The 13,659-nt window shown below is 48.3% G+C and overlaps 1 protein-coding gene across 3 annotated transcripts; it reads right to left on the bottom strand.

Moving 5' to 3' along the window:
• Positions 1-59: 59 nt before the first annotated feature.
• LOC143370363 (alpha-tocopherol transfer protein) lies at positions 60-10,186 on the bottom strand. Of its 3 annotated transcripts, none has more exons than XM_076815388.1 (5): positions 9,808-10,186; positions 4,495-4,810; positions 4,327-4,421; positions 2,027-2,341; positions 60-767 (listed from the first exon to the last, which is right to left on the bottom strand). In XM_076815388.1, exons 2-5 carry the CDS (start codon positions 4,655-4,657, stop codon positions 411-413), a joined length of 930 nt encoding a protein of 309 aa, XP_076671503.1. In that variant the 5' UTR covers positions 4,658-4,810; positions 9,808-10,186; the 3' UTR covers positions 60-410. The 3 variants fall into 3 exon arrangements, with proteins under 3 accessions (XP_076671503.1, XP_076671504.1, XP_076671502.1); XM_076815389.1 differs by lacking the exon at positions 9,808-10,186 and adding an exon at positions 5,354-6,345; XM_076815387.1 differs by lacking the exon at positions 9,808-10,186 and having other exon boundaries at positions 4,495-6,349.
• Positions 10,187-13,659: the final 3,473 nt, after the last annotated feature.

Here is a 13,659-nt window from a genome sequence, read left to right as displayed (position 1 = left end):
AGCCCCGATTCTACATTCGGTCAATTCACTCAAACAAAAAGAAAATAACACGGAGAGCCTTCCTTTTCCAACGTTTAATTGATATTCTTCGTGAATAATAGAGGCCACGTGAGCCTTGAAATAGACATACACATTGGGGAGGGGTGTATAGGATGATCGTGTGAACAGAGCTATATGAAAACAGTGCACTTACACAAATCAATGCAACCGTAGTGTCTAAAACAACATAAGCCACTTAACGAGAAACACGTATCAAAGTAACAACGACGCAATTCCAAAATGCCGAATAAAAAAAATGGTACACGCGCCTCTAACGCGCCTACGAATCATACGAAATACCATGTAGTTATCGATCGAGGGTGGATACCAGAAGCTTCTCTGAAAACACGGACCCCGAGGGTTCCTTCGACTCACTTCTCGATCGGTAGGCCCATTTGCTTCATCAGGTCAGGGTGGATTACGTAACCGGCCTGCATCATTTCTTTAACGATCCGAAGGTCTTTGCTGAGATTGTCCATCCACATGTAGTAGGGCAGCTCCTCCCGCGTCCCGCCGTATTTCTTCGGCAAATGGGAGGGGGCTATGTGCTGGTGGAGGCTGTCCATGTTGCTGCCGTGAAAGAAGATCTTGTTCTGCATCCTGACGTCCAGCAGCGGTTTGAACACCGCGAACATCACGTCGAATACCCAGGACTGGTGCAGAATGTGTATGGCGGTGGTCTTCATGGGGAAGGCCGTTACCATCAGCGCTATCACCATATTGGCCACCTGGACGGATGAATAAAAAGGCAGGCTAAAAAGGCGCAGTGAGGTGGAGACGGTTTTCAGGAGTTACTCGTTAAGACTCGTTTATTCTTAATCTGGCTCAGACGCGGATTACTACTATTTACGTCATCGGTAAATCATGATGCAGTAAAAAAGATCCCGATGCTCGATTCGCACAGTTTCAGGAATTTTCCGTCGATAACAGGTTTAAGAGACTTGGGTATAATCTGTGATCCTAAAGGGAAGCGTGACGAACTCGAAGAGAGCCTGGTTGTTTACGACTCGTGCACACCGCGCTTGTCGCGCAGCTGTTTTTTCTGAATAAAATTTATTGTTTTTGGGTGTAGAGAGGCATCGCCGTGTGTCAAGTGGAAAGTGCTTGAATATTAAACCGAGGAATGCGGAAGTAAAAGAAATTAGGAAGAAAAGAAATTAGATTCTGGAGTAAGGGAAACGCTTTCAGACACTTTCGAGTTTTAACACCTTGTAGAGACGACGTTCAACTGAAACGAAACGACAGTATTGCTGCAAGTTATTGGTTACTCGAGTTAAGGAATGCTATGAGGAATAGGGATCGAAGCTGTAATAGGGCTCAGTGAGGACGAGCTTCAAGTGGAAGAAGTCAGTAATAACAACCCCCAACTTGCGCAGTAAATTAGTGACAACGATCGACGCTGTTAAACGATCTAATGGTGGCTCGGAGTTGCCAATTCGAAGTCAGTCGAGGTCGTCGACGCCTCCACTCGCAACTTCGATTTCGAGATCTCTGTTAGCGCCGCCAACAGACTAGAGGCTAATATCATCTGCGGTGGCGAGTATCTTGCATCTGAAAGTTCGCCGGGAGCTTCAGCGTCATTAAACTTTCCCATCTTCGAGGTGACGATGCGACGAGGAATCGAGAGTGATGGAGAAACTCCGGAGCGGAGGCACGGAAGAAAATCGGTGCCGGGAACTTTGCAGATCGTTGAAGTTTCAAGGACACCATTAGGTCCGCGCAGCCACTCCGCTGGATTCGCGGGGGATGAATAAATGTAACAGGAGGTCGTCAGATAAAAGGCGTGGTTATTAGTTTCAAGGGCATTATAAATGGTTTAAGTTTCAAGAACGCTGAATGGAGATCGATAACGCTGGCCAAGATATCTCTCTAAGATAAATTAGAAGCTGGCGGGCTTCGGAGCTTCGTTTAATTAGATACTGAGAACGCCTTCGGTTGCCGACTCGCCAAGCATCGAGGAATAAAATTGAGACATAGAAACTAGTACCTGCGGAGTGATAGTCCACGCGTGCGACATCGTGATGCCCTGCAGGTCAAATATGGCTACTCCTCCGAGGATCTGTGCCCTGGGTTCCAGGACCCCAAGCTCCAGGATGATGACCGTTGCTTTGAAGATCTCCTCCACGGGATACTTCCTCGGATCCCAGTTGCCCAAACGATAGATCATCATCCTCCTGCCACAATTAGTCCTGTACGATGGCACTGTCATCACGTCGTCCTCGCCGATATGCTTCATCTCCAGCGGATTCACGTCCTGATGGATCTCCGGGTGTTCCTCTTTGAAGTTGTAGTAATTCACTATCTATCGAAAGATCCCTTGAGAGGAAGGGGCTGACTTTTGGTCCCGTTGCTTGGGAAATTCGACTCCGGGTAACCGTACCGATCTTTCCCCGGATTATTGACGGACTCGTGCATTTATTTCCCTATTTCCCGGAGAGTTATCCAACATCCTCGGACTTGGAGTTGTATAGAAGCGTGGAAGCGGATCTCGTTAAAAATTAGCAAAGAAAATGCAATCGGGGAAGGGGTTTCGTAATCATCGAGCAAATATCCGCCTCTGACGAATAATTAACGTCTCTGCAAAGAGAGAAATGGCGGGGGCCGAGCTACAAAGGCGTCCCTTTCGAGCTGCCGGAGGGTCGAGAACATTCGAGCAATTATTCAAGCGTTTCGCGGGCCGTTTTAACGAGGCGAAAGGACGCGGACTGGAAAAAAGTCGCGCGGATTGAGGTAAATATTAAAGCACGCTGGCGACCGGAACGCAATCAACTCTGTTAACGATCCACTATACGTATAGTGTTAAGGTGGACGAGGGAGAGGCGGGGGTGCACGCGACACGCGAAATTGCAAAGACTCCACCGTTATACGGCGAATTCGTTTCGCGTTCCTCGTCGAGTAATGGGCACCGTTTGGAGTAGAAAATCCCAAACTGATTTGTTATTTTCCACTTTCTTCTTCTGCGCGAACCCTCCCCTTGGATCCTGGATCGCGTGGCATCGCACAAAAGCGAGCCACTTGCGATCCATTGCTAATTGACTGCATCGAGCAATTAAAGGAGGCCGATAGAACTTTCTGTAATCCTTGCCGGTAAGTGCTCGAAAGCGAACTGCGTATGTACATAGATCACTGATGACAGTAGCTTAATTATGCCCGAGTGGCGACAATGGCCACGATTCAACGTGCAAGATATACCGATACGGACAATTGTGGGAAACTTTCTCTATTCCACGCGAAACAGGTGGAAATTGCGTTACTATATGTATAATGAGGACGAGTGAAAGACACAGTTACAATATTCTAAAGACTACATTTTCTACCAGGCCAGATACCTATCTGTCTACCGGTTCGGGTCGCCTTGGCATGATTGTGCAACTATAGCAAGCGGACCCGTTTGTCGAATCACGTCGCGCTGTCGCCGGATTGCAAATTACCTACCTCGCCTCTCGCGGAATTGTATAATGTTTATCGAACGGCAAATTTCAGATCAACTTAGTTAAGGGGACTAGGCAGGCAGAAACTCGATTTTTTTGTTGTTGCATTTTTTCGAAAGTACCACCTTTCCCGAGTAAAGTGCCGTTTGGTTTATGTAAAAATTCGCAAAATTAAGGATTTTACAGCCGAAAAGGTCGAGCGCGTCATAAGCAGGTAGACTAATTCCTCTTTCGAAACTATAAACGCGTTTCTCTCGGAACCATACTTCCTCTTCGTTTTGCAGTGATTACGAAAAAACGGAGGTACAAATCGATTTGAAAAAAAATTCACATATGTGAAACATGTCTAGTTACGACCTGAACCTAAGCATAAGCCTGTGAAAACTCCTATTTGACAACAACAAAAAATAAAATGGCTCTTCTCCCTGGCGAAAAATCACATTGCTTTACAACTTGCTGTTTTACAACCGCTATACTTATAATTTTTTTTCTTTTTTAATAGGTTTAGGGTAGAATGGGGGCCAGGGAAAAGTATCAATTTCAGAGGATATTTCAGAATTCAATTTCTTACGGCCAGAATCCACTGCAAAATTACAGCGACTCCAGACGCAACAGCTACGTATCAGGCAACTGTAGCGCTGTCATACATATGTATATATTATTCAAATAATTTTTTTGTACTGTCTATAGTATTAAGAAACATTACCCAAAAGTACTAGTCACAATTTGTGTCCATCTCCTTGTAATTAATTCGCAAAAAATACTTGATTTTCGAGCGATCTGACTGCCTAAGTAGTCCCCTTAAGCCGCGCTAGTAAGCTCCTCGACAAGTCCGTCCGTGAAGCGATCAACTTACCAGCCGATGGGCACGGTTCACGTTGAAGTTCCTCACCCTGAGGAACCTGACGAGGAAATCGTCGTCCACCCTGTGCGGCAGGCACTCTCCCCTCTCTGTCAAACAGAAGCCCGCTTAAGGATGCACCCCTGAGCGCCACTAACAGCCAAGAAATCCCCCCCGAATTACCGTAAATCATGTCCCGTAGCTCCTGAATCGTCTGGCACTTGACCTCGTCGGTCTCCCCCAGCTCCCTCCTGGCGTAGTCCATCACTTCGGCGGAGGGTTCGCCAAGGTCCAAGGTGACCTCTTCATCCCTCACCTCCGCCTCGTCGCCATTCAGCTCCGGCATCCCGTTCAGATCCTGCCGCCGATGGTTCCGCGCATCGGGATTGTCCTCCAGCAGATCCTCCCCGCCGAAGATCTCCCTGGGCGCGGGTTGCTGGTCCTTCTTCAAGGTCGCAACGTCCACCTCGTCGTTCACGATCGACGTTTTCTCGTTCTCCTGCGGCATGACGCGCTCACGATTGATTCGCGATCGACTATATCCAGGAGGATCAGCGCGCGGACTCGCTGCGTCGCGTCATCCGGCGACTAGGTATCGAGTCGGCAAATAACCAACAAGGTCGAACGCGATCTCGACCGTCTGCTGACGTACTATAGTGACTGCGGCGAACGGCACGCCGTAGGAAGCCTCCCAACCGGTTCGGCTTTTGTTTTCGTCGCCTCCAGTTTTCGGGGACTCGCCCCGGGGACTATCTGCTAGCTTCCTAGGGCCTCGCGCTGTAACTCGGCACTAACAGGCTCGCTCTATCGGGCAGAGCTCGATGGAAACTGCGAGTTCGTGACTCGGCGCCTACTTTCGCCTTTGTTCAGAGAATACTTTGGGGATCTTTCTAGAAGCTTCTCTGTACAAGCGATTTCGATATCAACAGGTTGCTTGGGTACAGACGCGGTTCGGGATTCGCGCCGAATTCGTGGATATTTTACTGTAAACTCTGAGCGGAACCGTTGCAATTTCAGCCGCGATGCTTTGAGAAACTCCTACCCCTTCGAGCTCCCAAGAAACTTCGCACGGAGCATTCCCAGCACCTACGGAATCTCCGAAATCCCTTCTACGCTTCAAAGAACAGCTTCGAACTCACTCATTCTTAGCGCCGAGCGACGCAAGCAAGAGCCTGCCTGTCTGTTCGCGGCTGGCAAGCAAATCGCTCGAGACGAGTTCACCGGCTCCGAAACACTTCTGTACTCGTCGAGAGGCTTGATCGCGCGCCGTGATCGGGCGACGCTCGCAGGCAACTCGTGTTTTTCCCCGGCTGCTCGTTACCGATGACACTCCTGTCCGCGGGGGACAACGCGATTCGACGCGACGCTTGTCCGGTGATCCCTTCCGGTCTGCCCGCGCTATTTTCTTCGCTCGACGAACGCTTCGGCCAGACAAACTTTCCGCTGATTGCCATTCGCACAGCTCGAGGACACTGCAACGCGACTTTCTCTCGGGAAAAATATACTCCGCAAGGCCGCCGATTTACGAGCGCCGCAGTTTCAGCTGCCTCTCATTCTCTTGCACCGTCACTGGCTAAATCCTCCAAGATTTCGATGGCAGAAGTCAGCGGCGATCACGAGTAATCGCGGGCAAAGTCCGCCGAGAGCAGTCCTTCTTCAGTTCCCGCAGCCCGGCTCGGATTTTTGGCGGTGCTTTCGATGAGATCGTGCGCGATCTGAACGAGAGGGACGTGTTCCGATGGATTTGGGTCGACTAATTTGCGGCGCCGCGTGATTTCGCGGGACTATGCGGTACCGATGATGGAAAGGTTGTAATAATTCCGAGGGAATCGCGGGTTACACGGTGAGCGCGGAATCGCTCGCGCAGCGATGCAGGTCAGTGATGCAACTGGCTGCAGCCACGGGGCCCTGGCTCGTTGCATCGACGTGAAATGCACCACGGTTTCCCTCTTACCTGCTGCCTCGCCTTTGAGAATGGTAGCGTTAGAGGGAACGAGCGCCGCGCCGATTTTTGACTCCACGATCGGAATTTTAATTCGCGTTTCGGTTACTAAGCGACGACGGGATAAATCACTTGATAACTCCTTCGACGGTGAACTTTAAACAGCTGACTAATAAGTGTAAAATATAGACTCCTTTATGGATGGCATGGGCCTCTGGAATCGGTATTAATAGCGGCATTAAAAGAGAATATTATTCGCCTTACGTCGAAGGTTCCTCCGAACAAAGAAGCCACCGAAGAAATCCATTTAAATTCACCACTTTTTTCACCTCTCGGCTTGGAAAAAATTAAAAGCTTCGAATTAAACGAATGAATATATGTATAGCGTCTCGTGACCTGGAGCGGCTATTATTATTCACCTAAATATTATTCAAGCCGCACGAAACCGAAGGCAGGGCGTCAGTCGAAAGTCGCTAAGTGACAATTTGACGCGAAGCCGTTTCCGAAGCGTGAGAATAACAAAAAAATTTGTCTATTTAATGATACGTACAAATATCCTGCAACAGGGCTCGCCAGAATTGCAGCAACACTCGGCCCAGCGCGAGAGGCACAGTTATTCAAATGAGCCGCGTATAACGAACACTGTTCTAAAGTTCAAGGCACCCAAGTTCATCGGAGGAGAACGGCGAATCCCGTGAGATCCTCCGCGGCGATCGATGCGATCAATTTTGCCGGGATTAAATAATTTCCGGGGAGAAGTCGGATCGGGGACACGTTAAAATGCTGGCGGCGATTAACGAGGCGGAAAGTAACAGTGGAGCGAAGCCAGCAACGCATTTTATCGCATTTCATCTTAATTCCCGCTGATTAGATAGATTTAATTGGCTTTCTAAGTCGCGACGAAGAACGCGTTCGCGTGTACCACGGCCCCGCGAATCTCGCTGGCGATTCCGCGTTAGATATCCGAAGAAACGGCTGAAAGGAGAGTGAAAAGGCCGCGTGGACTGACCCATAGAACTTAGGTTGTTGGCGAGAGTTTTATTGTCCGAACGTAAACACCAACGACTGCATAAATGCATGAATTAACCGATGGCTGAGAAATATTCCCAAGGTCGGGCAAACGAAGCCGCTTATACACCCGCCAGAATCATTTCAACGACGTTTGTCGTGCGCGCATAGAAAGCCGTGCAGAATGCAGAACAGAGCGTAGCCGTGATCCTTTGAATTCACCTTCCGAGCGACTCGAGATGTTTCAATCCGCCGGATAGAACGTGCAAGAGATATTCCCTGCAATTCCATGGAACCTCTTTGTGATATTCATGCGAAGGTAAGGAGACGCGGAGAAATAAGATTCGGTCGGGGATGAAATATGGAAGTAGAATTGCGTGCTTAAATTTCTACGGAGCACTGGTCAGGCTCCCAAGGCGCGTCTCGATTCTAAATCATCTGCTCTTACCGGATCACAGGTACTCCCTCCGAGGATCGAGGAATCGGAGGATGCACCAGAGTGCATTTAACGTATTTGATTCTGTCCCCTCTGTGCCTCCGACCAGCTGGAAAGCGCATAGCGCTGCTACGCCTCGGTAGCCTTGCGAGGGAATATTTTCTGAAGCATGCAACGTTAATGCGATGCAGGGACGTTCGATCGCGAACGAAACGCAGAAACTGCATCGGCTCGGCGCAAAGTTGCACCGAGCGCGTTACCAAAGATATCATCGAGTTGCGATATGTGTCATGGTCATCCTGTTGCATCCACGGCTCGATGCTTTCACTAACCGCTGCATCGTACGCGGCTCCTGTCGTGGGTGCAGTCGGTGCATACGATGCACGCGGACGAAGAAAGAGAAAGTAAAGGCGAGGATCTCGCCGCGTGCCCGGCTAAACTATTCTTAACTGGCTCTGCAACTGAGTTTCCGCGGCTGATATCCGTAATTATCGAATAGCCTGATTACGTTAACGCCACGGTGATTGGCAAATTTCGAAGCGGTGCACCGCGATTGCCGTAACTCCTGTCGCGCGTGTGGCGGTGACCTGCGGGCACCTTCGTTTCAATGTATATTTCAGTTGTACGTATAGAAGCTACTCCATTTTCACATTCTAGCGCTTATAAATTATCATACCGCGAGGTTCCTGTGTGTTTCATCACAGCAGGTACGTATTTGGGAAGTACTTTCAGTTCCACAGTTGTTGCGATATTCCTGGATTTCTTAAGACCAGTTTTAGCCTCGTGCATTCCATAGTCACCGATTTAGAACTCGAAATTTCGTAATTTTTTCTCCGCCGCGCATTCCGCGAGCAACGCACGTTGCGTATATTAGATATTGAGACGTAATATGTAATGGTCCCTTGTTACGTTTGCCGATGCAATGCCGCGTAAGAGCGTCTCATTACTACTTTCTCTGTCGTCGCAGATATTGCCGCAACGCAGACAGTTTTTTCCCCTAGCTCGATATCGCTTTCCGCGCAACTACTAATCACTCAGCGATTCGACGGAGTATCATTTAACGCGTTCCAGTTGTCCCTCGCACGTTGCAGACTCCCGATTTCGCAAGCGACTCCTCTCCGTTGCTCCAGCCGCGTTCCCTTCCATTTAAGAGTTCGATTGTACTCTGTCGCGACGGTAGTATTTCGCATTGGAACGGTGCTACGATTTGCAGAGAACAAAGTGCTCAGCTGAATGAAAAACGAAGCCAATTGAAATTACTCGATTAATTAATGGATGCACTTTATGAAGCGGAGCGGACGGTAAACATTTGCGAACCATGTCACTCGAGCGCATTTCCCAAAGGAAGGAACGCTAATTATTGCTCGCCTATTCAAGTGCGCGCAGAGTTTAGAAAGTACAACTGCCCTCTGCTTCTTGCGCAACTTAAAAAGCGATCTTTATCGCGTGCAACGTGTATAAGCAATAGCAAGCTATTTTCACCTACTTTTTACCTGTTACGCCGCAGGAATATATCACGCGAGCGTGTGTCCAGTTTCGCGTGCGAGATGACAAAAAAATATTTATCACCGAGTACTGTGTCAACTGCTCGAGCAATGTCCCGCAAAAACGGGCCGCGCAGCGCGAGGAAACTCATTTCGTTAAGCAATATGCACGGGGAAATATCAATTACAAATCCCGCGAGCACCGATTGCAGTTGCAAACTGTCGCAAAAAGGCTAATTGACGGATCGCAGCGGAGGCAACTGCGCGGACGAAGCGGTTGGATCAGCTTCAATTTGCCCGGAAGAGCTGCAGAAACTCGAGACCCCTCTAGGTTCTTAAACAACCCTCTTTAAGTAGCCTACCAACCTCGAAGTCTATAAAACAATCGAGCCATCGAACCGTAGACGCGACTTCTAACGATCTGTGTGAATTTACTGAAAAGAACTTGTGCAAAAGCCGAAGACCACTCGAGGTCCTTGGGCACGCCCCTTCAACGAATCCTCCTACGACTCTGAAGACGATTCTACCGTCAAAGGACGACTATTCCGCCGGTTCGGGCGCAGAGAAGCAGTCGAGATTATGCGGCATAGCGGCGGAATCGAGACACATCTCGGATGTATACTCACCCTGGGGTTTCGACTGGTTTAGAGCTGGCTGCTTTATCAAGGACGCGTCGCGATCCAAGCTCCGCCGCGATCCTGCGTGCACTGCGACCGCAAGCAGAACCCAAGCCGGTTCCAGACTTCTTCCGTGTTCGTAAATCTGCGAGCGAGAAAGTTGCACGGTTGTCTCGGCACAATCGCCGATCTAAACTGTAAGCTCGTCGCCTCAGACATCGCTTCCTGGAGGAGCCTGACCGGCCAGCCTGAGTCACTGGTGTCCACACGTCGCTTCCTGAACCTCAGACAACTTCTAACAATCCCGTGAGCTGGACCAGCAGGCCCTCGATTGCTTAATTGACGTTTCAATTAACGCGACGTGCTCGGTGGTTCGAAGGCTCGTAGAAAGCTGAGAGAGCACTGGTCGCAGGACGTGGATTACTCCTGTGGGTAGTGCTCCCTCGAGTCACATTCTTCGGACCCAATTCCGAGTTTATCTTGACCACTTCGTTGTAATTAGTCTGCTGAATGAGGAGTTCCATGAAGCAGCCTACCCTTTCGAAAATTGCCATAAAATTTTCGAGACGATGTTATATAAGAAAACAAGGCTAGAATGCGCATATGCATAACAGTGAAGGCGAAAGCCCGGAGGAGCAGAGCAGTCGAGTAAGCCGACAATGATCAGGGAATGAAACGATCAGTGAACACGATCGTTTAAGTTGCATGCGGTTATTCAAGCTGGTATTGGGTACAGGTAAGAGTCATCGCCGTGCAACGGCACTGGTTTTCTACACAGGCCTTCGAAAGGGAAATCACGAAATTTATCCGAAGCCGGAAGCGTGCTGCAGGCGTTGGCGCGCGAGCTAGTGGGCTCTGGGGAACCGTGAGCAGCGTGAGCATATAGGAAGTAAGAGTTCCCCCTTTCTTCGATTCGGTAAACGGTGACCGGTGGATCGTCCGCCTCGGCGCTTTCGATCGATAACATCCTCGATGACTGGAAGATGCGCCTCCGGGGCTATCAACTTCCCTTCTTCCGATGGAATTACGTTCTCTCCATTTTTTGCTGCACTGATTCTTCTTTTCACCTTCGGTGGGAGCGATTGTAAGTTAATTGCTGGGGGACAGCGCAGGCAGGTCGAGGAAAGTGTTGGGAATTATCGATCGAGAAATATTTGAAGCGACACGGGATAAGAAAGAAGGAAGTATCGACACGGAGAAATCATGTATCCGGTAGTTAAGGAGATAACGAAGCTGGCTGAGGTTTCGTGTCCCAGACTTCCTAGACGCGAACAGCGGCTATTTAGGGTTGGCTGGAAAAATGATATTATTGGCGCGGTGAGTTCGGAGCAAAGTACGAGGTAAATCGTCTAATAATGGCACTTATCCGAGAGCAGTCCTTCTCTTCTTTCTCCCCTCTTTTCGACGTTTACGTAACGACCTTCGAGACCCGCTGCAAGGAGACTGGAGGATTTTGGAAAAAGGGGGTCATTCATTATTCATGGCCTTCTACCCAGGGTTCAGCGTTTCCATTTCTCCAAAACGAGATAAAATCTTGGATCCGCCAATCGTGGCGATGGGACGAGCGGAAACACGTGGCCCATCGTTAGAAGGGTACTCGTAAAACTCTCAAACTGTTCTCCCGTGGCAACGAGTTCCGATGAATTTCGAATGAAAATTCGGGGTGGCACGGCGCGATCAAAATTCACAGGGGAAGTAAATCTGCGGGATTCATTGAGCCCCATCAAATAAATATGATACTTCCAAATGGAAACACATCGATGGCTTAGTGCGCAAATATTGTACCTCCAATCTTTATGAAATTTGAGTTTTTATGTGCAAAATGTAGTTCTTGACTGTTTCTTTATACTGTATAAAAATCACATTTATATCAGCTTCATAAATTTGTCAAAAATAATATTTTTCTTCATCGTATGCCCCTGAATCTTATGTACCATGATTAAACCTGTTTTTTTTCTCGAAAACGGTAAAGGTGGATCTTAATATGAAAAGTGTTTGCAGAAAGTGTTTCTGTGTCTGTCTGTCGCCTAAACACTTTCGAACAGTAAACTCTGGGGTCACGAAATGTGCCGCAGCTCATTATGCTCAGCTAATCCAGATGAATGTGACTATTTTCGCAAAAAAATAATTTTTTTTTTTTAAATCAGAATCTAAATTTCAGGCGAAGCCGAGTAGTAAAGCTAGTATGCAATGTATGTGTCTTTCCTAGCATGCTAGAGTTCTCTCTGAGAGCCACTGTTTCGATTAATAATCACGGTAAAGCAGGCCAATTATCAGGATAAGTTCCTCGTCATTTCCAAGCGATAATCATTTCCGTGATCGACAGCCTGTCAATGAATTCGCGATGAATATAGGCTATATTTCATCTCAGTATCACGATTTTACTGCAAGAACTGTATCGGGCGGTATTTTTTTTTATCGCGATGATTTTCCTCGACAAACACGCGTTTCCAGCAGCCTTGGTAGCAACTGGAAAACTACTAAGCCACAGATGAAAACACGTCCATCTTCCCTTTCCACTATAGCGCGGCTAATGAATACAAATGCTTCAGAGATACACCTACCTGGCTGCATACGTGGTCGCCTCAAGTTTCTTTCACCGAAAACCGTCGATGATTTCGAGTGACAGAGTTTTGTGATCTTAGAAAAGTCTGCTAAAAAAATTTGAGTTATTTCCTGGATACTCCAAAGAATTTTTTAAAACCTATGCAACCGATTCCCTGAGAACTCAGAGATCCAACTCCGTGGCATATTTATTACAGTACCAGCAACGCGTCAACGCTTCAATCGTTAACACTTGTTAGATAATATTATTACACAGGTATCGCAGATGATTACCCCATCATTATGTCGGTAGCGACTTGACGGCACAGTTTTTTTCTAGTCTTCCTGCACGTCTCATTAATGCACATTGTATATCTTCTTAGAATTAATTCGACATGTTTACCGGTTACCCGCGGCAGAGATTATACAAAACGGTGTACCAGTCGTTTCATAAGAACGCTGATAAGATTCCAGCGATCCAGGAGACGTGTTCGCGATGCACAAACACGAGAAATTGGACTTTGCACGCGCCGAGGGCGAGCGAGCTCTTTACACCGACGTCACTTGCAATCGAGAAGAGTGTCCTCGGGTTAGTAGTCCAAAGAACGATGGAGTTGGTGTCCTCCGACGGTTCTCGTCTTTTTGGTAATTTCTGTATCATGATTTATTGTTTTTGAATACCTGGCCTGGTATAGCCTTCGAGGTGCGAATTGGACTTCTGAATACTTCCAGGGAAAGTACTTACATTCTCGCGCTCCTAAAGCTTCGATGTTTAGCAGAAAGCTGTTTGTGTACTTCTAATTTTTTAAACCTACAAGCCTCCCTTTCAAACACAACGCCCCTGCAATACACAGACGGGCGCTAACAACTTAATGAAGCTTAGCCTAATGAATCAGCTAAGCCTGCTCTATCCATCACACCGCCCTAACACCCAATTTCCTCCACCACAGTATCCACCACCCTCCGCCCCTTCGATATACCCTAAAAAAAAACCCGTTACTGTCCGGGGATCAATCAACATCCCGAAAATCGTTCGGCCAGACCGCCACCATTTATTCCACCCTCCGCAATGAAAATCCCCGACAATCGATCACGCACCCTGACCCACCCCAATGCTCCACCACCACACACACACACGCCATCGCGCTCTGTTGCCAAGTTCACCGTCGATTTATTTATAAACACCCATAACCCGATCGCCGCCGCACCCTTCGGTAAACAAACATCCCCCTGCAACCCCTTTGGGAGGGTGGATCACAGATAAACAGGCCGCGTCGTCCCATTAATCCCCTGACCGACAGAAATCATTCGTCTGAT

Source organism: Andrena cerasifolii, chromosome 6 (assembly GCF_050908995.1).
Source record: "Andrena cerasifolii isolate SP2316 chromosome 6, iyAndCera1_principal, whole genome shotgun sequence".
NCBI lineage: Eukaryota > Metazoa > Arthropoda > Insecta > Hymenoptera > Andrenidae > Andrena > Andrena cerasifolii.
This window is presented reverse-complemented; position numbering and strand designations above follow the sequence as displayed.